General features: G+C 45.5%; 1 protein-coding gene across 9 annotated transcripts in view; it reads right to left on the reverse strand.

Moving 5' to 3' along the window:
• LOC147010952 (phospholipid-transporting ATPase VD-like) overlaps positions 1-27,239 on the reverse strand; it is a 180,233-nt gene that overhangs the window by 126,924 nt on the left and 26,070 nt on the right. For 7 of the 9 annotated variants that reach the window (XM_085860336.1, XM_085860337.1, XM_085860334.1 and 4 more), the window contains one exon: positions 11,790-12,042. The exons of 1 other annotated variant lie outside the window; for it this stretch is intronic. In XM_085860336.1, the coding sequence (XP_085716462.1) occupies positions 11,790-12,016 (227 nt within the window). In that variant the 5' untranslated portion in view covers positions 12,017-12,042. Of the gene's footprint in view, positions 1-11,483; positions 11,568-11,789; positions 12,043-27,239 lie in introns of all 9 variants that reach the window. One more of the 9 variants, XM_085860338.1, reaches the window with a different exon arrangement.

The raw sequence follows: 27,239 nt of genomic DNA on the forward strand, positions 1-27,239 counted from the left end.
TGTTGCTCCACCCTCTGAAGCATTATTTGGACAATATTGCACTGCAGGAAGTAGTATATTGCTATCATGATTGCGAAAAAAAGACAATTAACAAAGGAAGACAGACAGACCATTATAACCGTTAAAAGTGTAGGTCTTTCCTTTGGAGAAATTGCAAAGAAGCCAAGGTGACAGTGAATACAGTTTCCTACACCATCAAAAGGCACTTGAAAACTGGAGGAAACTCTGATGGAAAGAGGTCTGGCAGACCCAAAGCCACAACACAATCAGAGGACAAGTTTCTGAGAGTCAACAGCTTGCGTGATAGGCAGCTCACAGGACAGCAGCTTCAAGCACAGCTTAACACTGGTCGAAGTGAGGAAGTCTCAGTTTTAACTGTGAAGAGGAGACTTCGAGCTGCAGGTTTGACAGGTCGAGTGGCAGTAAGAAAGCCATTGCTAAGATGGAAAATAAGAAAAAAAGGCTTGCGTGGGCCATGAAGCACCGCCAGTGGACTACTGAAAACTGGAAGAAGGTCTCATGGACCGATGAATCAAAATTTGAAATCTTCCGTTCATCACACAGGGTTTTTGTACGCCGTCGAGTAGGCGAAAGGATGGTTCCTCAGTGTGTGACACCAACTGTCAAACATTGAGGAGGAAGCGTGATGATCTGGGGCTCTTTTGCTGGATCCAGAGTCGGCGACTTGCACAGAGTGACTGGCAGCCTGAACCAAAAGGGCTACCACAGCTTTTTGCAGCATTATGCAATACCCTCTGGTCTACGCCTAGTTGGTCAGGGGTTCATCCTTCAGCAAGATAACGACCCAAAACATACCCCCAGGCTATGTCAGAACTACCTTAAAGAAAAGAACAAGGCAGTCAGCTTCAAATCATGGAATGGCCAGCACAGTCTCCAGACTTAAACCCCATCGAGCTGGTTTTGGATGAACTGGACAGAAGGGTGAAAGCAAAGCAACCTACAAGTGCAACACATTTGTGAGAACTTCTGCAACAGTGTTGGGAAGAACTTTCCAAACAATATTTGATTTCCATTGTAGAAAGAATGCCACGAGTATGTTCGACTGTTATATCTGCAAAAGGTGGCGACTTTGATGAGCAAATATTTAGATTAAATTTTGTTCAACAAAACGATTCCATGATTTCTTTTTTATCTGCAGTTGTTTATTTGTTCTATGCTTTAATTTCAGAGTGCATTGAAACATTAAACTGCTTAAATTTCAGTTAAAACTGGAAAAATGGGGGTGTTCTCAAACTTTTGACTGGTTGTGGATATCAAACAATGGATTTTGTCAACTGAAAGCTAAGAAGAGTACATTCACTGCTATGGGAAGAGAGGTACAGCTGACGTTTCAAGCATGACTGCATCGTCAAGACAAAACATAGAATAAAAGGTGTCGGCTGAAAAGGCTGCATTTTGTAGCTGCATCACAATTGCAACCTTATGTCATATATTAAACACCTTTAAAAAAAAAACGAGTTTCTGTCATTCTTGTGAGTGAATAAACAACCAGCTTTCAGTCAGGTACCAGTAAGAAAACCCTTGGATTCGGTCAGTATACTGTGTGATATATATATATATATATATATATATATATATATATATATATATATATATATATATATATATATATATATATATATATATATATATATATATATAATCTCACACACAGTACTGAACAGTACTTTGAACACAGATTGTGAAAAACCATGCTTGCATGAGCAAGATAAGGTTTATGTTCATAAAGAGACCGCTTTACAGCCTCTGGCAATTACTAATGCAGCCACAAGACTATACAAGTTGTTGACCCAACTGGAGGGGATAGAGCAACTTTCAGGCTTGAATAACATCTGCCAAAAAATATAAATCTTTCCTCATTGCTTGTGAAATCTAGGATTTGCAAGTATAATAGCTGGTCTGCTCTGTTATTCAGTCAATCTGTGTCTGTATGGTATGTCAATCACCTACAGGTCACAATTCTACAACGATCTTCACAAAATGTAACCAACTGGCAATGCTCGTCAAAAGTTCAAAGGCCATCATTCTTACGATCCACACAAAAGTCAATTTTCATCCAATGAACTTGAAATTTCAACAGAATTCGCATATTGTCACTAAATTGGTTCCATCTATCCGGGTTCTTTCACATTTCTTTCCATTTTTTTTAGATCCTCATGGAGGATCTCTAAGTCTTACTCATGTTATTGTTCTTCATCTTCTTCTTGTGGACTTTTTTTGTTTCACAGCCTACAGTTTTCATTGAAACTTCCTGAAACTTGGCTTATAGATGTAAAAATACCCTGCGCAGACAGTAACCATCTCCGATTTTGAAAATTCCTCCAAGAAAAAAATGTTATGACGTCAAAACATCTCCGCTAATGGAAATCGCCTAAAAATTATCTCCGAAACTAGGCAAGCTTTTCGAATTCTGTTTGCGAGAATCGAACAGGGCATTAGCAGAGATGAATTACCGCACATATGATATATCACTATGACGTTATATCAATTTTTATGATGTCATTCCTATTTTTTGACTTTTTGTTTCACAACCCAGAGTTTTCATCGGATCTTCGTGAAACTTGCTATGTATATGCAGAAGGCCCACGAGCAGGCAGTAACCATCTCCGATTTTGGAAATTCTTCCTAGAAAAAAAGTTGACGTCATAATATCACCGCTAATGGAAATCGCCTATACCATTATCTCCGAAACTAGGCAAGCTGTTTGAATTTTGTTTGCGGGAATCAAGCCGGGCATTAGCACATATAACACTGGGGAACAAAGTTTTTGTTGCATTGATACCAGCACTTGATCTTACCTAATTTGAGTGTGCTGAATTCAAATCTGAAGTTAGTTTCTCTCTGTAAGCTCTAGATTTTTTGCAATCCACCATTATCAACATTTATTTGGTAAGTTACAATTTGTATTCAAAGCAAATTTATATTAAACATATATTTTGCAATTTAACATTTTAAACATTTATTTGGTAAGTTACAATTTGAATTAAAAGCAAATTTAAATTAACATATATTTCGACATAAAGACGATAGGTGATTCAGAATTATTGATAAGGATGGAATGCAAAGTTCAAATAGGTCCTATTCAGGCAAGAATTTGTGCTTGTAGCTCTTGCGTTTGTGGACTTCCACAGGGCAATCTCGTTTGATACTCCAGCAGTAGTCTGCCATCATATTTTTGTCCCATCGCCCTTGGTAGCGCTCTTCCATCGTCATGAGGTCCTGATGGAAGCGCTCTCCCTGTTCCTCACTTACATCCCCAAGGTTCTCAGGGAATTGATAAACGTGACTATTCAGGAAATGGAGCTTGACACTCATGTTGCACCCAAGATCGCGAAAAGCCAACAGCATTCTAGTAACCAGAAACTCATAGTTATCTGCCTTTTTGTTACCAAGAAAGTTTTGTATAACTGCGCCGAAAGACAGCCACGCTGTCTTCTCCTTGTCATTCATCTTCCTTACAAATTCCTCATCACGTACAAGGGCACAAATTTGAGGTCCATCGAACACACCTGCTTTGATCTTCTCGAAAGACAAAGCAGGAAAAGCAGAAACTATATGTTGAAAACATTCACCATCAGTACTCAATGCCTTCACGAGCTGTTTCATCAAGCTTATCTTGATATGGAGTGGGGGAAAAATGATCTTCTCTCGGCTGACGATTGGATCATTCACAATGTTTGGCATGCCTGCTTCCAGAGTTTCACGGATGGGCCACTCCTTCTGGATCCAGTGTTTCTCTCGAGCTCGGCTGTCCCACATGCAGAGATGGCATGGAAACTTTGTGAATCTTTTCTGTTGACCAAAGAGAACGTTGACCATTTTCAGGTCCACACAAATGATCCAGTTGTGCTCGTGATATTTGAGTAAGTCAATGACCATTTTTATGTCATTATGTTCTTCTCGCAAATGCACTGAGTGACCAACTGGAACCGCTCCATAAACATTGCCATTGTGCAAGAGAATACACTTGAGGCTGCATTTAGAGGTATCCAGAAATAATCGCCATTCTGTTGGGTTATACGAAGTAACACCTAATTGCCTGAGAAGACCTGGGATATCGTGGCAGTAAACAAACTGCTTGTCTTTTGAGAAAAAGGCGACAAAGATCTGGTCCCGCTTTCGGAAATATGAAACATTTGCAGAGTGGTCAAGAAGATTTTTTTCTTGCAGCCTGGAGGCTAATACCTCAACTGCTTTCTTGGAGAGCCCCAAATCACGCACCAAGTCATTCAATTCCGGTTGGCTAAACTGCTGTGAGGCTGATGACTGTTTGGTATCAGATGAGGAGGCTTCGGATTCTGAAACCATTTCTTGAAGCCCGTCATCACGACCCTCGTGCTCTTGCTGATCATGTTCACTGCCTTCATCTTCAGAGAAGACAAAACCATTAAAAACTGGAACGGGGAGTTCCTCAGAGTGCAGAGTAGGTCGAATTGCTGAGGGAATACAGGGATAGGAGATCTTTTGCCGGTTTTTCTTGCCGACACCCTTTGTGGTGAGCTCAGGTGAGCCGAGGAAGGACTTTGCACAATGGAAGTTGCCCAGTCAGTGACTGGCTTTGAAGGACAGGTTGGAAATGTGGCTTTCCCAGGAAAGATCAAGGCAAATAGTGAGACCCAGAAGATTGAAAGAAAGGACTTCTTCCAGAGCATTGTTGAGAAAGTAGATGGGGGGGGGGAGGAGGGGCCGGGGTGGGGTTCCAGGCGGTCCTTTCGGAGAGACATAATGAGAGTGAGATTTGTCAGGATTGAAAGACAATATTCCAAGTGTTGGACCAGCTTGTGATTTTATCCAGATCTGCAGAGAGTGAAGAGGCTGCTGCTTGCTGATGTGAGGGATAGCAGAGGGTGGAGTCATCAGTAAAGAGATAAAGAGGATTTTCCAGAGAGTCAGAGAGATCATTGATGAAAACCAGAAAAATAACAGAGCCCAGAACACTGCCTTCAGGAACTTCAGCCTGGCCAGGAAGAGGGGATGAAAGAACTCCATTAAGGGCCACATGTTGGCTGCGACAGGAGAGGAAGTATGCGAGTCATAAGTGGAGATGGCCTTGAATACCATAGGAAGAAAGTTTGGTGAGCAGGGCAGGGTGCAAGACCGTATCAAAAGCACACGATATATCTAGGGTGATGGCTCTGTTTTCATGTCTGGCAATGAGGATCTCCATCCATTGTTGGAGAGCAAAAGTAGCATATCCAGGGTGGAATGACCTCGTCTGAATCCAAATTGATGGTCTGATATCAGGTCATTGGAGAAAGGGAAGGATTTAATGTCTGAAGCAATGATGGATTCCATAACCTTGCTGATGATGGGGAGAAGGCTGATTGGTCTGTAGTTGCAGGGATCTGGTTTTGCCCCCTTATGCAGGGCGGTAATGTTTGCTGATTTCTAAGCAGATGGCAGATGACCTTGAGCAAATGAGAGGGTGAAAAGAACAGAGAGAGGGTGAGCAAGAGCAGCAGAGCAGGTTTTTAGGACACGTGGGCTGGTGCCGTCTGGACCGGTTGCAAAATCGAGTTGAGGTTTGACAGCATTTTTGTCCACTACCGACATCTACCAAAAAGTTACATAACTCAGATGAGTACTGTTGGACGCCGCTATTCGCAGGGGATGTGTTCCTGGAAAATTCCGCAAATAGTGGGGCATTGTTTCAATGGAAAAAGGGGGATAGGTTCCCGACGGTTAGTGACCCGCAAAAGTTGACACCACAAATTGTTTCAATGGGAAAAGGGAGATGCAAGCTCCCGGTCCAACAGCTTCTCGGTAAATTACCAAATGCCCTGGAGTATCTCACCCAGGAACTTGACTGTGAATTTGGACCTCGACACCTCTTCCTCATCACTGCCCACCTCCTCAATTTCCTCCTCCTCCTCCTCCTCAGAAACATTGGTAATGGCTACCAACTCTTCCTCAATGAGCTCCTTGGCATGCGAGGTGATAAGAGTATCCAACTCCTCAGGCTCCATGTCCTCAAAGGCTTCTCCTCCCACCTGCCGTGCCAACCTGACAATTTTATACCTCTCCTCCGTGTTAGACCTGAAAATATGAGCCAGAGGTCAATAGACATCTGGATCGGGCCTGGGGCGTCATGGATTCACTGGCTCATGGGGTGTGGCGTTGTCGGTACCTGTGCAGGACGAAAGTCCGAGTCATCAGGTCCTTGGTGCTTTCAGTCTTGCTCTATGGATGTGAAACGAGGACACTCTGACCAAGGATCTGAGACAGAGACTTAATTCTTTTGGTACCAGGTCTCTTTGGAGAATCCTTGGCTATCACTGGTCGGATTTTGTGTCCAACGAGCAGTTGCTGAGAGACTCAAATGAGATTTGTTACCTACATAGTCCGTAAGTGGCAGCTGCGGCTGTATGGACATGTGGCTTGTTTTCCTGACGCTGATGCTGCTCACCAGATTCTCTCAGCGAGGGAACCTCGTGAGTAGAGGAGTTCAATGGGCCAACCACGTGCCTCGTGGTTACAGCAGGTTGATCAGTATCTCAAGGAGATGGGGATGGACCAAGGAGATGGGGATGGACCAAGAATATGCCTGGGGGAGGCCAGACGTAGGCCCCTGGAGTACTGGCAGAAAGTGGACGCAGCGACATGCTGCTCTGGCACATGCTCCCATACCTGACATGACCTCCATGTTGGCGGGAAAGCCTCTGAAATTCTTCACTGCTTGTGACCACAGGTTGTGCCAGCAGGCATTAATGTTGGAGGTTTTCACCTTGTGCAGCGACTGATTGCGCCAATGCAGTGGGCTATGTTGAACTCCTTCAAACACTGCATGACGGTGAGCTCTGAGTCAGCGTCTTTCACATCCAAAATGCAGCGCAAAGGTGCGACGGGTATAATATGTCTTGAAAGTCGAAATTACCTCTTGGTTGAGCGGCTGGATCAGGGAGGTGGTGTTGGGTGGCAGGAAGATCACCTCGACGTTTGGGTGAGCCACCTTCAGGTCCCTGGGGTGGCCAGGAGCATTATCAATCAGCAGGAGAACCTTGAGCACAAGGTTTTGTTGTCAGGGACCTCTCCACCTGAGGGACAAAACAGTTTTGGAACCAGTCCATGAAAATTGCTGCCATCACCCATGCCTTCCTGTTGGCGCTCCAAAACACAGGGAATGTGTGCTTGTTCTTGCCCTTGAGAGCATGCGGGTTCAGGGAATGGTACAACATCATGGGCTTCGTCATACAGTCCCCTTTTGCATTTGCGCAGAATAAATAACCGGTCCTTCACGGCCTTTATTGCCAATGCTATCCCCTCGTAGTTTGAGATAAAAGTTTGCGTTGGCATCTTTTTTCCAAAAACAGGTCGGTCTCATCCTCGTAGAACACCTGCTCTGGCAGGTACCCCTTCTCCTCAATGAGCTGCGTGAATTGAGCAGGGAACATTTTGGCCGCCTCGTCTGTCAATTTTACGTTGTGGAGACCATAGCACTTCTTGAAGCAGTCAAACCATTCCCTGCTCGCTTGGAATTGACTGGGGCCGCTCAAACCCCCATCGCTTGTATTTGCGTCACTTGTGCCAGCCAGATGCGCGTACATAAGCATCGCCTTTGCACAAATGAGAAGTCGGTCCACTTAAAAGGTATGGTTTTCTGCACGTTGATCTCAACACATACACTGAGTGCCTTCTCCATCCATTCCACGTGGACATCTCAGACTTGGGTGACCACTTTGGTGTTTTCGGTACAGTGCTCGCCGCAACACTTTCTCGGATTACCTTTTCGTTATTCCGTATGTAGCGAACGGTGGATTCGTTTACTCCATAGTGTCTGCCCACAGAAGCCACACTCTATCCTCTCAACAGCTGGTAAAGCAGATCCACTTTGTGACTCAAGCTCATCACTTTCTTCTGCCTCTTGGCAGTCGACGCATCTCCGGCACTGGTTTTGCACTTGGGAGACATGTTTGATCAATGAGCAAAGGAGTGGAAGGAGAGGCAAAACACCTATCAAGGCAGTGGGACGAGAAGAATAATTGAGCCCAGGACACACTGCACACAAGTAGTCATGTGGGAATTGTGGGTATCTGCAGGAGGGGTGAGTAGTCTGCCCATTGTTTGTGGGGGATGTTGGCAAATGCTAACGTTTTTCAGCTGGGAGTAGATGTGGTGAAACGTTTTAATTGTGCAACTCGTGGGAGGAAAAAGGGGGCGGGGGGGGGGTGAAGGTGGGGGAGAATGGAAACATCTTTGTCAGCACGTATGCTGGTACTGTACTCCACTGTAAATGTGGTGAAGCGTCATTACAGCATGAATGATGGAACAAACCACGCAGCTTGGTTACAACGTAGCTTCTGGAAGATATGTTTTTGCACTGTAATGTGCACGACTCCTGGAAGGTACATTTTTACATACTGTACTGTATATACAGCTCCCTTATAGTGTTACGAATCTGGAAACCATTCGCATTCACACATACAGTTGACCCAAACTTTAGTTATTTCGTTAAATATATGTGGGTAGTTCGAATCTCTCCCCTATGTCTAATGGGAATTTCACGTGTGTGCTGCGAGTTTCTTTCTAGTTAGTTTTCTACATTAATCCCCCCTGCTCCTTCAGCACCATGACGCACATGTTCGCGACCACGGACATAGGCGAGGGTGAAATCATCTCAGAGCCAACTCCGCCCCAGACAGATAGAATGTTCCCCTCATCCAATCAGGGGTGAGATCACCTCAGGGCCAACTCCGCCCCAGCCAGATGGAATGTTCCCCTCGTCCAATCGGGGGTGAGATCACCTCAGGGCCAACTCCGCCCAAGCAAGATAGAATGTTCCCCTCGTCCAATCAGGGGTGAGATCACCTCAGGGCCAACTCCGCCCCAGCCAGATGGAATGTCCCCCTCGTCCAATCGGGAGCGAGATCACCTCAGGGCCAACTCCGCACCAGCAAGATGGAATGTTCCCCTCGTCCAATCGGGCGTGAGATCACCTCAGAGCCAACCCCGTCCAGCCAGATGGAATGTTCAACTCGTCCAATGAGGGGAGGACACCGATCGCCCGACCAATCCGGAGGCGAGTTACCTAAAAGCGGATCCCTCCACCCGCCTGGGGGGAGGGATAAGAAAGGTAGCATGGTGTCTCAGCTTCATCTGCGGTCTTTTTCGGGGTCTTCTTTTACAGGGTTCCTTGGTGGTTGGTGGTCGTGTTGGTGCTCGTGGTGGTGGTGGTGGTGGTCATGGCGGAGGTGTTTCGTGGTGCTCATGTCGTCGATCGTCATTTGTGGCAGCCAGGATCGTGGGCTCCTTGGATTCTGGGTCGTGGGTTCGAGTCGGTAAAACCGCACGAGGCGGCCAGGAACCCGGCCAGACTCTGACCCTCAGCTCGCCTTCCATCTTGAGCTGAAGGGCCAAAATAAAGACCCACGAAGTCCATTTCTTTTTGGGTGTGTGTGTCTGTCTGTGGCCAGTCTGATAAGTAGAAATTGTTTAAGTGATTCCATTGTACATTTGCCTGCATTATTATTTGTGGTTAAGTCTGCTCTGTGTTTCCCTCCTTCTTACATTGTAAATAAATAACTGTTAAATGTTCCAGTTCGTTGTCTGTGCTTTCTTTCATTGACCCAGTATGGTTCGGGCTTGAGAATTAGGGAGGCCGATTGTGCCGTAAATTGTCATTTGGGCCGGCACGGCTTTGGCAATTCCCGCTCGGTTACGCCGGATCCGAGTCGGTAACAGCGACTCTGTTCGGACAAAGCCAGCCAAGGGTGTGGTTTCCCCGGTAGCTCGACTGCGTGACTACTTAGGTAAATTGGAATCAGACAAAAAGACCCTAACCGCACGGTCGAAATATTGGCGTCCACGGTCCATTAAGCGACCTGTCAACTTCGGAGTTATCCGGAGTGACGACCTTCAATTCCGGTGTTCGGTGGGAGACGGCCCAACTGCTCCATCCAGCGGTCGTCCTCACCACCGAACCCGGCACCACAACAATAGCACGGATCGTGGAAGATATGTTTTAGAACTGTTTTATGTGCGCAGCTCATGGAATTTTTTTCGTCTGCGAAAAACTGCGAATGTTGAAACAGGTTGCATTTTGTAAACTGTAAATACACAGGGTCCAAAAGTGTTTCAACAGTTGCTCAAAACCCTGGCCATTGTATCTGATTAGATTCTATGTCTTGGAAAAAAAGAGGAATATGTCACTGAGTCTCCGATGTGGTTAAACACCAAGAAATAATATTTTAGGCAAGGAAGCCATCTCTGTGCAAACAATGGTTTAAGAATTGGGTTACGGTACTGCCTTAATTGATTACTCTTATATTTTGGCCAGTACAATGACCCAATTCTCAAACCATTGTATGCAAGGGGATGGTGTGTGGAGGATATTATAGAATCAAACAAGACAACTGGCTTAACATCATATGAAAGAAAGTATGTTATACAATAAAGTGACCCCATTAGTCAGATCCAGTTTTACCAGGGATAGCAATCACAATCACATGGCTCAGAGGTATGCCTGTTACCCACCTAACCCTTATGCTTGAAAGTAAGTCAATAAATCTTTTTAAAACGAAAAATGTCCAGGAAGAACGTGGAGAAGCTCTTGTTGCAACAATGGGTTTTTACCTCCACCATCAAAGGTGGACAGAGGTTCGGTTTTCACGTCTATTTGTGAGCAGGATATCTCAAAAAGTTATTTTTGCATTTGGACAAAACTTGGTGGACAAGTTGGGTGTGTGACAAGGATGAATTAGTTAGATTGTGGTGAAGATCCAAATCCAGTTACAAGGATTTTTGAATGTTAAAAAGTGATTCTTTACCATTGAGAGATGGAGACAAAAACTACATATATAGCATGATATTTCAAAAAGTTGTGGACGATTTATGACAAAACTAGATGTGCGAGTTGGTTAGGTGACAAAAACAAGCCAATTCGATTTTGGTTAAAGTCTGGATGCAGATCCGAAACGTAAACTGTTCAGCGTGGCAGAGATATGCGCTCTATGGAGTTCCGTTCTAGTTTATTAGTATTTTTTCTCACAGGGAGGCTCATGGAAGAGAAAGGTAAAAATTTATAGTGGTGTGGCAGGTAAACAATTGGGCACTGCTCGCAAGAGAATAACGAATAGGAGGGAGTAAAGGGAGAAAAGGAGGGTTGAAAATGGTTAATGGGGGTGATAAAGATCATCAGTCAGGATGGTGGATGACACAAGGGTGGAGGGAGGGAGTTGGTGGAAGGGGAAAGAGTGATACAGACCAGCCTCTGGAAGGTGGTTCCATTGGAGGTTGATGGGGAGATTATCAAAGTTGCATCAGGAGTCAAAAATAAATAAATAAACAAGTAAATAAATAAGTAGAATTAAAACAAGTCAAACAAATATGAAAACACATTTGAAACTAATAAGGGGGCAATTTCCAAAGGGCATTACATTTTGGAAGGTGGTTGCCTATCAAGCACCTTTTCTGTGGATTACCTTTGATTTAACCAGGCTAACTACTGATAATAAATTCTCACATACCTTCGTTATCATTAAACTTCAAAACCCAGGGTAATTCATCAATGTGTGCCATCCCTGGGATGGACGTTAAACTGGGCATCCCACCTGTCAGCAAAAATTGGTGGACGTTAAATATCCACAGTGTATTTCATGAAGAGTAAGCGAATCGCCAGCATACTGAAAAAAAATTACAAATTCCTGCTTGAACTTACAGGGGGCACTGCATCAGCAGTACAGCCTTGTCTCACCAAATTATGTTACCTGCAGCCGACAGAGCCACATGCTACATAGAAAATATTTCAAAACAAAGTGCATTGACAGTCCTACCTGTGAAACTGTTCATAGAGGTTTTTGGGCAAGAATGTGAGCAGGGAATACTTGGTCGTTTTTACAACGTTGTCCTTGTGGTGCTGAGAATGTCGGGCATTCTCCTTGATGAAGAGACCATTACGAGGGTAGACCATGCGGTACTGTTCCGGCTCAGTTTCGTCACAATGGGGTTGACTGGCCCCAAATAAGCACCTCATAGCTCTCCAAAACCGCATCCATGCCATGAGTGTGAGAAACCACCAAACAAAACCTGGAAGCAATAACAAATTGCCCCACGGTAGCATATTAACACTCACAGCCTTGATTAATAGATGACCTTTAAAACCGTGATAACCGCACAAAATAATGACGAGTAATCTGTCATCCCCACAAGTTACTTCTTGTCGTAAATATTTTGCACTGATTGCACAACATGGAAGATAGTGTAAAAGATATATGCTAAGAACTTGACAAGTATTGACTTTGGATATATTGTAATTCAAAGGTGTGAGCATTCCTCGACTTCCAGATGCTGTTTGCAATACTCAGTGATCTAATGGACCCGATATTGAATCTTTAACACATTCCTAAGAGAAACTACTGCATATCAAGATAGGTTGCTGCAACCAAGACAAACCTTGTGAACCAGACTCAGTGGTGTAATGGTAAGAGTGTCCACTCTTGAGTAAGAGGTTGGTGGTTCGAATGTTGGCAGAGTCATAATAAAGACTATAAAATGGTATGTGCTGCTTCCTTGCTTGACACTCCTTGCTTAAAAAAGGATAGAGCAGAGACAAACAACCACTGGTTGGCAAACCATTGCATGGGCATGATGGCTTTATAGCCTCATCCTGTGTTGAAGTTCCTTCTCAGGGAACTTGTATTATTATTATTACTTGCAGAGCCTACCCATCGCTTCGCTGCCAGACCAATTAGTCATCCTGTTTGCTAAAAATTTTGGGCGAGAAGAAGGAAAAGGAAGACATATTTAACCGTGCATAGATTGCTTTAACCCCTACCCCCTCTCCCCATCCTCGTGTCCTGCTCCCCCCCCCCCTTTGGCCCCCCATTCGTCCTGATGTCCCTTCCCACTCAAAATGTCTCACACACGTTGACAGGTTTTAACAGGCCCCTCTTATTTTTTTTGGGGGGGGAGGGAGTGGTGGAGAAGAGGAGGACAAATTTACCAATGTGAAGAGTGCTGTAACCTCAGCGTTGCCCAGGTAAAAATTGGAAATTGTAATACCCTCTGCCACTGGCACCAACTGGTGCTATACGGTACAAATTTACATCAAGAAGTTATGCCCATTCCCCCCCCCCCAACACACCCCCGCATGAGGCAGCAGCCACAATCACAAATGTTAAAAACACACACACACACAGTTGTATTTGTACCCCCAGTTATGTTTTTTGTATACATTGTTGAGGCTCATAGGAGAGCTTTCAAACAACACACAACAAGGGGGCCAATAAACAAGAAGGGCAGGGAGAGGGAAGGACAAAACAGTGGGGAACAGAGACATTAGGAGATTTGTGGAAGGGAGAGGATGGGGCAGAGAATACGGGGTAAACAAGATGGACACCACAGGGACTTTCAGGACCTTACAAAACGGGGAGCTTTCAGGAAGGAAAGCAGGGAATTTGAAGGAGGTGGGTTTGGGGTGGATTAACGGGGGTAGAAAAGATCATAGGTTTTTGGATGGGGGAAGATAAGAGGTGGTTGTGAACAGCTGTTTTGAAGACCTGGAGGGAAGAATGGGATTGAAGAGAGTGTGGGAGTATATTTCAAAGGCGGGAAAAAAAGAGAAATGAAAGTGAAGATGAGCAGCGATTCGTGATTTTGGTAGTTTTACAAGAAGGGGGTTTCTGGTGGACCTTGAGTGCCCCACAGAAATATGGGGGAAGGGGGGAGGGGACATAATCGCAGACAGAGCAGTAGGGGGGGGAGGGGTGGAGGGCGAGACCAGACCAGAGAGGAGACGGGAGAAGAAAGAAAGACCACCGACCTGCCTGCAGTGAGAGGGTGAGAGATCTAAAGACTCAGCCTCACCGCAGGAGATACCAATCACCCTAAATACCTTGGTTTCCACAGCGTGAAGCCGAGAAAGGTGTGAGGCAGGAGCACCACCCTAGAGGGGAGAGCAGTACTCTGTCAGGCTGCAGACAAAAGCTTTGTACGTCGTCAGGAGCTCAGATGGGCTGAGGAAGGACTTTAGGATAGTTAGTTAGGTCTGATTATATCTCTGACTTCATTCCTATTATTTTTCTCTTATTCCTGAGATAAATTCAAGCAGGCACTGCACCCGGACAGCCACCTGTAAAAACTGTGTCCATGCCCTTCGCTGTGAGAGTGGGTCCTCGTGAAGGCCAGTAGGCACTACACTTGAACAGCCACCTGTAGAGACTGCGGCCGCGCCCTTTTCAACCCACTTCTGAATCTAATAATTATGTATATATATATATATATATATATATATATATATATATATAAATATATATATATATATATATATATATATATATATATATATATATATATATATATAAATATAATTTTTCAATCCGAATCTCCATCTAATACTTATATCTATAATCTTTTTCAATTCGAATCTCCATCAAATACTTATATCTATACTCTTTTCAACCCAAACCTTCATCTAATAATTATATCCAATCTTTTCCCTCAATTCCTGACACAGATCAAGGCTGGCACCGCGCACACCACCGCTTCTGATAAATGACCGCATGCTCAATGGCGGCGGACCCACGCACAGCCCCAGGGCAATTTATTTTCGCACACAGAGCAGGGCACGAATGGCACACATTTGTTTGAGTCTGCGCATGGGTTTACCATTGCATCTTACCGTCGGTCTTCGCTGACGACCGCAGCCACAGGTGTCTCCCGCGGACGGCAGACATCTTCTCGCCTCTCCGCCCGGCAAGGATGCTGCCAGGCAGAGGCGTGCTGTACGGCTCAGGCCGCATGGCTTACGGACAGACATCGCATTGACCGGCGCTGACCGCTGGTCACTGGGGTATGGGCCTGGAGTTCGGTGCAAGGCAATTTGTGTCATGGTGTTCAGAGCGAGACGATTCCACAGCTTGGAATAATCTGGCCGGATGTAAAGTGGAGCCGCTTCCGACCATCAAGGCTGGGCCGTGTGCTGGCCGGGGCCCAACCAGAGCGCCCGATTTGGGTGACGACCGCTTCGGGTCGTCGGCCCCGTCCTGCACCACAGGATCTATAAAAGGATGGGTTGCAGGGCCGTTTGAGCGCTCCCCATCTGCTGGTGGTTTTCCATCCCTGCTCATCGCTCCTGGTTCCTGTCGGCTCGTCTTGCTCTCTGGCTGGCCTGGGAACGACAATCCGCCTTCCTTCACCAGATCGCTGCCGACTCCGCCTTCCTTCACCAGATCGCTGCCGACTCCGCCTTCCTTCACCAGATCGCTGCCGACTCCGCCTTCCTTCACCAGATCGCTGCCGACTCCGCCTTCCTTCACCAGATCGCTGCCGACTCCGCCTTCCTTCACCAGATCGCTGCCGACTCCGCCTTCCTTCACCAAATCACTACCGACTCCACCCACCTGATCCTGTCCGCCACTACGCCCACAAGTTTTGCCTCCAACTTTCTCCACCCACTGGCTTCTAAATCCACCTAAAGTCCTTCCTTCAGGCCTGACGGTCACGTTCCATTCTCTGGATCGACTCTTTGCTGCACATAGTGCAACGAAGTGGTAGAGGACGCGCCAGCTGTCAGGGAAGTATCGCCCAGCGGAGCATCACCCCAAAACGTACTAGTGGCACGGTCGGTCAATCACGCAAGGTATTGAGAGACCGTTAGCCTCATCTCCTCTCCTTTTTCTCTTCTTCATCGGGGTGTGTGTGTGTGTGTGTGTGTGTGTGTGTGTGTGTGTGTGTGTGTGTGTGTGTGTGTGTGTGTGTGTGTGTGTGTGTGTGATGGCGCCTGTCCTCGTTTAAGTTTAGAATGTAGAAGAATTACATCGGGATAACTCTGCTCTGTGTCTGCTTTTGTAAGTTGCTTGTATTATTTATTGTTGCACCACACTTTTCTTCCTATCTCTGCTTACACACAACAATAAACTACATTCACTGTGCCACATATCTTTCCTCGTCTGCCTGTTAATATATTATTAGTAGAAATGTTCCCAGCTCGTTTTTGTCTTTTCTTTCATTGATCCAGCATGGTCCGTATCCCAGCCTAGCTGGGACTTTCTTCCCAATGATCCATTCCTTGTAGTCGGTACGTCATTGGCAGTGTCGCTCGGCTGCATCTGATCTGGTAAAGTGATCCGGTTTGGATAAGGCGTACCGAGGGCGTGTCCCCAGGTAACAAGGTAACCCGGTTAACCCATAGCATAGACGGAGGACCTTTGGTCACGTGGTTGAGTTATTGGCATTTAATGTCGGTTAACAACCCACTGCATCCGGAATTATCCATGTGCGACGGCCTGCAAATCCGGGGAGTCTAGTGGGAACCCGAGATAGCTACCCCCCCCCCCCACCCCCAGTGGTCTTCTCAGCCGACCCGCAACAAGTGAGAGAAAGAGAGATCAGAGAGAGAGAGAGAGAGAGAGAGAGAGAGAGAGAGAGAGAGAGAGAGAGAGAGAGAGAGAGAGAGAGAGATCAGAGAGAGAGATCAGAGAGATCAGAGAGAGAGAGATCAGAGAGATCAGAGAGAGAGAGATCAGAGAGATCAGAGAGAGAGAGATCAGAGAGATCAGAGAGAGAGAGATCAGAGAGATCAGAGAGAGAGAGATCAGAGAGATCAGAGAGAGAAATCAGAGAGATCAGAGAGAGAGAGAGAGATCAGAGAGATCAGAGAGAGAGATCAGAGAGATCAGAGAGAGAGAGAGATCAGAGAGAGAGATCAGAGAGAGAGATCAGAGAGAGAGATCGAGATCGAGATCGAGATCGAGAGAGAAGAGAGATCGAGAGAGAAGAGAGATCGAGACTTTTATGTCCTTTTATTAAAAAAGAATAAAGGATAAAAATTCAATACAACAAAGCAAAGGATTATATACAAGAGTGGAAAAAAAAGAAGAGAAGAAACCAATTCAATTTTCAAGTTATCAATAAAGCATTGATAACAGTTTATACACAAGGAACACCCCCAAAAAAATACATTAGAAAGAGGAGAAGAAGATGATAAGAAGGGAGAAAGCAACACAGGCTCCACACGTACCGCCAGAGACTGAGCAACAGCCCCTTGCGTTTGCACGTGCGTGCCGAGCGAGAGCGAGAGAGAGAGAAAGAGAGACTTCTCCCCTTTGTTACGAGAAAATTCAAGTTTCACATGGTGAAGTATGTTTGTACAAGCGTTCAAAATTAATAACTAGGAAAGGAAGGGGTAACAAAGAGGTAATATTAAATTTATAAATTGATTCTTGGAGTACCACCAACCATGCTACATAAGGATTGTTTCACACACCACCAGTTTTTAAATAAAGCAGGATCTTGAGTTTCAAACTCAAAAAGAACACGCAACGTAACCAATGCTTTAAAGATAGTTAAGACGTCATCAGCTAAAACATCAGTGTTCTGCAATTTTCGCTTCCTCGATAAATAAATGGCAAGTTTTGCTTCAGAACACAAAAAGTTTGCTAAAAGACATTAATTTTTACATTGATACAAGACATTAAAACCAAATATAAAAACACAATGTGTAAAAGACAAACCGAGCCCCCGAATCACACGTGACATAATTCCAAAAAGCGAGGCCAACCTTGAACATTCAATGAAAATGTGAAAAATGGTCTTCGGGTTGTTGCAAAAGGGGCACCATTCCGAGTTTTCAGGACATATATGGTGGGACAGGACGCTGCAAGGCAGAATGCTGTGCGCCAGCCGCCACTGCAGATCGCCCGAGCACTTGACAATTACGTTCTCTGTACATCACCTGCCATTTTATTGTAGTGGAAAGGTTAGCTTGAAGCAGCGCTCGCCAATGAGCTTGTAGCTCTGCAGGTTTGTCAGGAAAAAGGGTGAGAACACATAGATTGTACACTGAGGATTTCTCCATCCGGTTTAAGGGCATAAAACTTTGAAATAAAATTAACAGATTTGCAAAAGGACATTGGGAAAGATGGAGGGCATCTTCAATGTCTGGGTCCCATTTTAACCTGGTTTGCTTAAAGGTCCATAGGATCACAGAGAAAATTCTGCCAATAACTCTGATGGACCTCACACTGGTGGCCACAGCAATGTCAGCAGCTGGCTTCCATCTATGTACAAGGGGGTTCCTGAGGTGTTCAACTCTGGTAACGCTGACATCAATAAACTTTTGCATGAAAGATCTGTTACTATAGACCCCATTAAAAAAAGGATTTAAAAATATTGGTTCCTTTAAAAACATCTGAAGGGAGTAAGCACTGGTATCACGGCGAAAAGAAGACGCCTGCCATGCTTCGGTAAAAAAGGAGGACCGATGTCATATCCACGTGCTTCGTGTTGAGAAGAAAGAGCTCATCACCATAGCCAAGTTTTCCAGCTTGCTTAAGCAAGCAATGGGCAAAGGCTTTCCATGGGACGTCGGAGTATAGAAGCCTTCATGCTGAGAGGAGGCAGAAAGCCATCACTTTGCTCGTTACCTCTATTAGCCCCTGTCCACCCTCTGTTGTCGGTAGGCTTAGTATTCCTGGCCGGAGCCAGTGCTTTCCCCCCCAGAAAAAGTCCACAAAAAGACTTTGAAGTTTTCTTAGGATAAAAGCTGGGGCCTGCAGTGACTTAAAAACATGCCATAGCATTGATGCCGCAAGATTATTAATGACTAGAGTACGACCCCAGTAGGAAAGCTGCTTCAATAGTCCCCTCCATTTTGTTAACCACTGCTCAGTTTTGGTAATCAGCGATTCCCAGTTTTTTGAAATAAAAACTGGAATTCCAAGAAAGACACCGAGGTAGTGTATTCCTTCATTGGTCCATTCAAGCAGCCCTGGCAGGGTTGGAGGGAGAGTCTCATTCTGTGGACTTAAATAAAAAGCTTTGCTCTTTTCCATATTAACTTTAGTCGAGCTAGCCAGGCTAAATTCCTTGACAGACTCAACCAAAGCACGAACATCGTCATCTGAGCGCACAATTGCACAGAGATCATCCGCATAAGCAATGGTTTTTACGGGATTTTCTAACGGCAGAGGATAAAACCCTTGTAGCCGCGTGCATAAACGATGTAGTAAAGGTTCAATTGATAGGGAGTATAAAAGGCCAGACAGGGGGCACCCTTGACGGATACCTCTGGTAACAGGGAAAGGCTGACTTAAGATGTTATTTACTTTAAGCACACTAAAAATATTATTATACAATAGTTTGATATAGCAAGTAAAATTTTCCTTTAAACCAAACCCCCGTAAAACAGCAAAGAGATAAGAATGATCGATTGTGTCGAAAGCTTTTTCTTTGTCTAAAAACACCAGACCAACATTTCTATGTTCAGCAATACAAATATCGATCATGTCACGGACAATAAAAATACTATCATGTATTGCCCTTTTAGGAATGCAACAAGATTGATCGGGGTGTACAATCTCCTCAATCAAAGGTTTGAGGCGATTGGCAAGAACTTTCGAGAAAATCTTGTAGTCCGTGCAGAGGAGTGAAATGGGACGCCAATTTTTAAGTTGCTGGAGGTCTCCTTTCTTAGGAATGAGAGCGAGTGTGGCCTTGGCGACAGCTAAGTGGTAACAAGCCTGACCGTAGGCTATCAACCAGGAGGTCAAGCAGCTCAGGTACCAACAAATCCCAGAAGGCTTTGTAAAACTCTGCAGGGATTCCATCAAGTCCAGAAGCTTTACCTGTGGGCAAAGTTTGCAAAGCAATAGAAAGTTCGTCAAGAGTCACTTCCTTTTCAAGTTTTTGACATGCAGATTCAGACAAGGTGGGCAAAGAGGTGGTTAAGGAACGAATCATGTCTTCCTTAGTGTTTCTGGCACAATACAAGTCAGAGAAGTATTGTTTGGTCAAGCTCCTAATATCTTTTGGATCGTGTATTGCTCGGCCTCCTGGTGTCCGCAGCGAAGTTATTTGCTGGTTTCTCTTTTTTTGCGCTTCCAACACAAAAAAAAACTTGGAAGGAGTATCGATAAAGCTGTAGTTCTCCATTTGCAGCCTTATTAGAGCCCCTCTGGCTTGTTTTGTACAGAGTTGAGCGAGGAGGGCTTTCTTCGTTGTTAGTAGAGAACTAGTCCTTTCAGCACTGGGAGTTTGAAGGCTTGACTGAAGAGACAATATTTCTTTAGCTATTAGAGATTGCAGCACAGATTCATTCTTAGTACAAAAGGAGCTATATTGCTTGAAAAAGGTCCAGATGTGGGTTTTCGCATTGTCCCACCATTGTGCGAGGCAGGAGTAGGAAAACTTCCGTAGTCATAAAACTTCTCAAAAGGCTCGGAAGGCGACAGGAAAAGCGTCATCTTGCAGAAGACTCGCATTGAAGGTCCAATGGGCAGTGCCACGATTTCGAACCGGGGAAAGTATATGAAGAACAACCATGTGATGGTCCGAAAAGCCACTTGGGGTGATGTCAACATGGTCGATGACATTTAAAGAGCCATTATTGATGTAAAATCTGTCTATCCTTGCAAGAGATAGCCGGCCATTTGCACATCGGCACCACATGTATTGTCCTGCAGATGGGTTCTGGAGTCTCCATACATCCATAAGGGAGAATTTGGACAAAGCCCTCTTTAAGGGTGCCGTACTTAGTGGGTGGGGCTCTTCTCCATTACGATCAAGGGTGGGATACAATGTGCAATTATAGTCCCCACACAGACAAACAAGACCATCAAAAACAAGGTGCGTGAGGAACATTTCTAAGTGTGCAAAGAAAACTAGTCTTTCTGTGCTCGTACTAGGTGAATATACATTTATTAAAGTGTGTTTATAACCATTATAAAGGAAATTAACTGAAACTAAATGCCCTTTAATAAACTCCTTGAAAGTGACATTTTCAGGACAGAAAGAAGGATTTAAATAAATAGACACTCCAGCACTAGGACAGGTCAAGCTACTAAAGAACCATTGTCCTTTCATGATGAGAGTTCATTCACTCGAGCACGAAGAACTACATCTTGTCTCTTGCAAAAGAACAACATCAAAATGTTTTTGCTCGACAAGCAACTTTACCTGAGCTTTGCGCAAGGGTGAACGTCCCCCATTTATATTTAAAGTTACAATAGAGAAGGTCATGGTGTAGGTCGGGAAGATTTGTCAGGTAAAAGGAAGTTGGGTTGTGCTTGTAGCTCCTTCCAAGCTTTCAATACACACTTCCTAAGGCAAATACTTGTGACTCAGTCAAACCAAGTTGTTCAGCCTTGAGGAGGAGACCTCGCTACCAGCACGAGAGGCAAATGACGAGGCCCCATCTGAGTCGTAATCCGAATGGTTTTTATTTTTCTCTTCACACACTGAAGTCGATGCTCTCACAATGGGAAAATCGTTTTCTGCTAAAGATGTAGCTGTTTCCACAGCGGGAGTTTTAAAGACTGTAACAGGGATTACCGTTTTTGTATCGAGGCTTCGCACTCTCCCTCTGGGGCTGTTACTTCTTCCTCCTCCATTACCTCAGACACTTCATCCTCAGCAGGGCACGCGACGAGAGCAGGTTTGTGGTTCTTGATTTTAATGTCAGTGACCGGGGTGGTGACCTCAACATCTTGGGGCGTTGCGCTCAGTCCTTGTTCGTGAGAGGAATAAACGGAAACGTCTCCTCCCTTTTCAGCCAACACACTGAACCTATTCTGCAGCAGAGGACCAGCTGCAGGAGCTTCTGTTTCTCGGATAGAAACATTGTGTTTATTTGACGGCGCAATCTTTTTCGAACAGCTCGCCTGTGTGTCCTCACTTCCGCTTCCTCTTTTATAATTCCTCTTGGAGGACACAGTGATAAAACCCGCGTCATCAGCCGGGGAATTATCGGTTTCCGCGCTCGAATGTGAAGGTCGATCTCCCGTTGCAGACGCGCCATTATTATTACTACTATCGACTCAAGATGTGCCACTAGTATCGGCGCTTGTTCCTAACTGTCTCGATGTGCCACCGGATATATACTTTGTTTGGCAAGCACCTTTTAAATGTCCGAAGACACCACACGTGAAACACGTAATTGTCTCTGTTACAATGTACATTCGGTAATTTAGATTTTCAACTACCAACGTAGCTGAGGCATTGAGCGTTGTTTTTTAACACCATGTAACAGTACCGCCGGAAGGTCATGATATGGCGGACTGTGGAATCCGAACGCAAACGAAAAGGAATCATGGAGATTTTTGACACCACCGTGCCAAACTGTTTTAAAAACGGACAAGATCTGTTCGCTTTTAACGAAAGGTGGAAAATTTGATAAAGTGATTTTCACTGCCGGTGAGTCCAACATACTAACGTTAACGAAAATATCTGGCGGTAAAGACAAACCGGTTTCAACCGCCTGAGCGACGTAGCGCTCCTCGGAAAGAAAAACAACAACTCGTTGGTTCATCTTTGAAGCTGCGAACACATTTTCGAAACCAACGAGTTCTCCCAAGCCCGTCACGACATCCTCGACCCGAACTCCGTCGGGTGGACAAACTATCACCGCATTTTTGCGAGTAAGTGACTCGTAAACGCTATTCTGCAAACGACTGTTTGCCATAGCTGAAAACAAAGAAAGCAAAGACCTGTCACGAGCAGAGTTCGCAGGCGAAGGTAAAATAAAATAAAGAATGAAAATAAGGAAAAAGAAGAGTATAAGGAAGAAGCTAAATCACCAAAAAACGGTAGGCCTATGAAAACAAGGCAGATGAAAAGTAGGCCCGGAAACCGAAGGTTTCAAGGAAAACCCACAAAGCACCTACCGTGCGCGCTCTCCCCCTCTCTCGTCTCAGCAGGAAGGGAAAACAGGGGGGGGAAACCTCCACAAACACGAACAGTGATACAGAGGGAAACAAAATGGGGATAGGATCGACAACACAACACAGTACTCACAGCTGCACACACGAAGCCGCCATGACGCCACACCCATGCACGACTCACCAACAAGAGATAGATATATAGATATATAGATATATAGATATATAGATATATAGAGATATAGAGAGATAGAGAGATAGAGAGATAGAGAGATAGAGAGATAGAGAGATAGAGAGATAGAGAGAGATAGATAGATAGAGAGAGATAGATAGAGATAGATAGAGAGAGATAGATAGAGAGAGATAGATAGAGAGAGATAGATAGAGAGAGATAGATAGAGAGAGATAGATAGAGAGATATAGATAGAGAGAGATAGATAGAGAGAGATATAGAGATAGAGAGATAGAGAGATAGAGAGATCGAGATCCAAGTGGTCTAACGTTCTGAATTGTCAAGGGTCTAAGCTGTCTAATCTGTGTGATGGGTGTAAGGGGCCTGAAGGGTCTAAAGGGACTTAAGCGGTGTAAAGGTCTAAAATGAAACAGAAGACCATGAAGGCACCCGAAGAAGTAAAGAGCAAAGATGGAGATGATGGTCTCAAGGGTGAAGGGATCTTGAAGTGTCCAACATGTTAAACGGGTCTTCAAGATAAAAGAGGTCTGAAGGGATCGTAAAGGGTCTTGTGGGTCTTTTCGGTCTTCAGGATTTGAGTCATCTGGGTCCATTGGGTCTTCATGGGTATTCAACGGTCGAAGGGGTCTCAGCAGTTTAAAGGGTCGAAAAGTATATTCCAATAGTGCATAATAAATAGACATACATGCGTGAAGTCAGTGTGCAATTGACGTTCAAACAGTATGGAATTAATAGACATGTAATCACACGGCTTCATGTATGAACTGATTGTGTATTTCATTTTTAGATATCAATATTTATTTGTGGTTGCACGGGAAGAGAAACATGAATATAATAAGTAACACTTTGTTGGCAAAGGAAATATGGACATTGTAGGAAATATGGACCCTCTGTCACCACCATGCGGTACACATTTACATTGAGAATTTACACCCCCTCTGCCCCCCCCCCAGCCGATGTTACCCCCCCTCCCCCCACACACACACACACAAGGTTGTATTTGTCCCCTGGGTTTGGAGTTTGTAACTTAAAAGATGTGGCCATGAAAAAGAAACAGATAGATAGATAAACAGCCACAGAGAGAGGGAGACAATGCCATATATACGTGTATGTATGTATGTATGTATGTATATCTATATCTATATATTGTTGCGAATTCGCGCCCGCGGCGTGCGATCGGCCACGTAACTCGAATTGCGACCGCGTCGCCCACTGGACGGACAATTCAGTCGTGACCCTCCTGGGACTACCGCCAGAAACCAGTCACGGGTGGGGGTTTAACCCCAGCACCACCCAGTCCGCAGTCCACCCACGCGAGATAGGGTAAATCGCCGAAAGTCGATATACCTATGGTACTCGCATGGGTAATCTGCCGAGGGATGGGACCACGCCACAGGCCGACTCCGGACACAAACCGCTTAAGCGGTTCGTTCCGTATTACAGGGATAACCGAGCGGAGTTATTGTCGGCCTTGACGGTTCCGATTAATTACCGGGTGTTTTAAAACCCACTATTAATCCCTTACGTGATGCAAGATGGAAATTCAACAAAGGAAAGGAGGCAGCGAAACGGGGAACAATTGGACAAGCAAGCACTTTATTACACACACACGGACAAGCACGTATTCACAGCCATACAGTAATGCACATATAAAAGCAAGGACACAATGCAGAGCTACAACCGAATGTAATTATTACAACACTGAAACAGTTCTACTTTACAAGACTGGCGCCACACACACACATTTACACCAAAAGCAAAGAAAAGAAAAGTAGTGACTTCCTTGCGCGCGTTGAGTCCTCCTCCCGCGACCTCAGCTCCCAGCTCCTCCGGAGTGGTCGGTGAGCTCGTGCTTCGCGCCGGCACGTGTTGGCCGCTCGACGCCACGGACGGCGTTTCCGGGCGCTATCTCAGCGCGGATAAAGGGGGGGGAACCGTTGATGCTCGGGGTCGGGAGAGGGGAATGGCAAACGCTCCGTCCCACCAGCGGGGTCTCGGGACCGCACCGACAGAAGACCTTGGCACCGACAGAAGACCAGACCAGACCAGACCACCAGGCGAGACGAGCCAAGACGAACGACGAGACCAGCTCCAGGACGAAGAGAGCGAACCACCCCGTGTGCACGCCTTTATAGACCGAGGGAGGGGCGTGTATGCAAATTCCCGGATCAAAATGCATTTTGAGGCGGGGCCACGCCACCCCTTGGTCAGCCATTGGTCGGGCAAAAAGGGGGCGTGAGCCTCTTTTGATCCGCATTTCTGCCCAAACGGAATTTACATACACGCGCTTTGAGGCGGGGCCAAGCCGCCCCACGCTCGCCCATTGGACGGAGGAAAAGGGGGCGTGAAGCTCCCCCGATCCGTTTTCTCCCTCGGAAAGGCTGCCATTCGTGCTCGCGACTCGGCACCAATCGCTGAACGGGCCCTAGACAGCCCGACGTTCAGTGTTCACAGGTGGTGCCGTTGCTGGTTGTGAAGGAGAAAGGCGAAGGTAGTGGGAGGTTTGCCGTGGTGGTTGGGCCGTTGTTGGGCGTCGTTAGAAAATGGCGGGTGAGGCGATGCTTGCGGGGTTGGGTTGTGGAGGTGAAGGTGGTAGCGGGTTGGTGGAGTTGTTCGGGGGCGTTGTTGGTGGTGGCAATTTGGTTGTTGGGGTGGTGTTTGGTTCACAATAACGACAGCAAAAGAAAACCGGCTAACTCAAAGAATCGCAGCCCGAATGGATCACATATATTCCCTCTATACAACGGGTTTGGGCTAACCACACATGGACTTGTCGATATAGCTCACCTGAGGACCTCAATGGTGATATGCGAATTTCTACAGCCGTAACAATATATATATATATATATATATATATATATATATATATATATATATATATATATATATATATATATATATATATATATATATATATATATATAGTTTTGGAAAACTTACCCCAGGGGGAGAACATACATGACACGTAGATGATCCGAGGATCAGTTATTTCTTTCGTCTTTGTATAGATAATCCTTGGTCCCTTGTCAAAGGGCTGCTCGGGGTGGGCATGCATTGGCGAGGCTGTATTTGTCCTGTGTAATGTCTTCCCCCCCCTCCCCCCTGGTACTTTCAATATTTCTTCCTTCACACCATCGTTCTGTTCAATCCCTCTGTTACTTTCAATCTTCCCTCCTTTACCCCATCGGCCCATTTCAACAGTCCACCAATAATCTCCCCTCCATAAAACATCCCTTCAACAGTCCCTCCTTCACCCTATCGGCCTTACCGACAATCCCGTGGCCATTTGGTCATCCGGGGTTCCTTTCTTTGTTCCCTCCATCCGCACATTGCTTGGTAACCCATCAGATGCTCTTGCATGCATGTTTGTGGCGCTTGGTGCTCTTTGTGGCCTGAGAGATGTGGTGCTTCTCGCGGACGCGGTACAGTGCAAAACAGTGTGTGGGCATTTTCCACGTGAAGGAAGTTCGGGGGCTCTCCTCGCTGCTTTGGGTATGTAAAGGGTGGGGCGGGAGCAGTGCTGAAAGTTCCTTCAGAACGGTGTTATTTGCCACAAGTGACATCGTGGACCCGCCCCATTAGCTGCGGACCAATGGGAGGGGGAGAAGGCTTTTGGGAGAAAGGGGAATAAAGCTGATGTGAAGGAAAAGCACAAAGGCAGAGAAGCACATGGTACGGGCTCACGCAAGCAGGGACGAAAAGCACTCCTAAGCAGACAGCTCAGAAAGCAGAAGAGAAGGCAGAAAGCAGACGCAGAAGGCTGAACGAAGCAGAAAAGAGACATGAACGGGACAACCTTGCATGAGCAGAAGACTGAGGGAAACAGAAAAGAGAAATGAACGGGACAACCTTGCATGAGCAGAAGACTAAAAGACTGAGAAGGCTCGTGACGGAGCAAACATGTGTGAGGGTAAAGAAGGGAAGGTTTCATGAGCAGTTGATGTTGAGCTTCTGTGGAAAAATAACACTCCTTTAGCGAGCATCATCCTGCCCTCTTGATCCTGTCAGCCATGAAGGACAAGGAGGGTGAATGTCGGCACCTCATTGGCAGGGGCCTGAGGATGAAGAATCTGAGGCAGAGGAGGGTGAGTCGCACATCTAGCTTGCATATCTGGGATGACAGAAAGGACTCGCCTTCTGGGTCTGGAAACCTCAGAGATGTGGCTGCGTGTCCCCATCGCCACTGCCCATCTTCCCCATCCATTTTCCTCCACATTCTCCTGTATATTTGTGCGAGGTGAGGGAGAGAAGGAAAGACTGCTTTCCTTTTGTCCATACATTACTTTCACTTTATTTTCAAGTCCTTCTTGTTTTATTCTTTGCCCCTCAGTGAATGATGGCCAAGTGTTTTATTTAAGTAAGATTAAAGAAGAATAAGTGTTATGGTTAAATCTACTCTTATGTGCCTTTTTGTTTTCTTACTTATAAATACTTGC

The sequence above is a fragment of the Eptatretus burgeri genome, chromosome 16 (assembly GCF_056783735.1).
Source record: "Eptatretus burgeri isolate ZD-2024b chromosome 16, Ebu_testis_v1, whole genome shotgun sequence".
Classification (NCBI taxonomy): domain Eukaryota; kingdom Metazoa; phylum Chordata; class Myxini; order Myxiniformes; family Myxinidae; genus Eptatretus; species Eptatretus burgeri.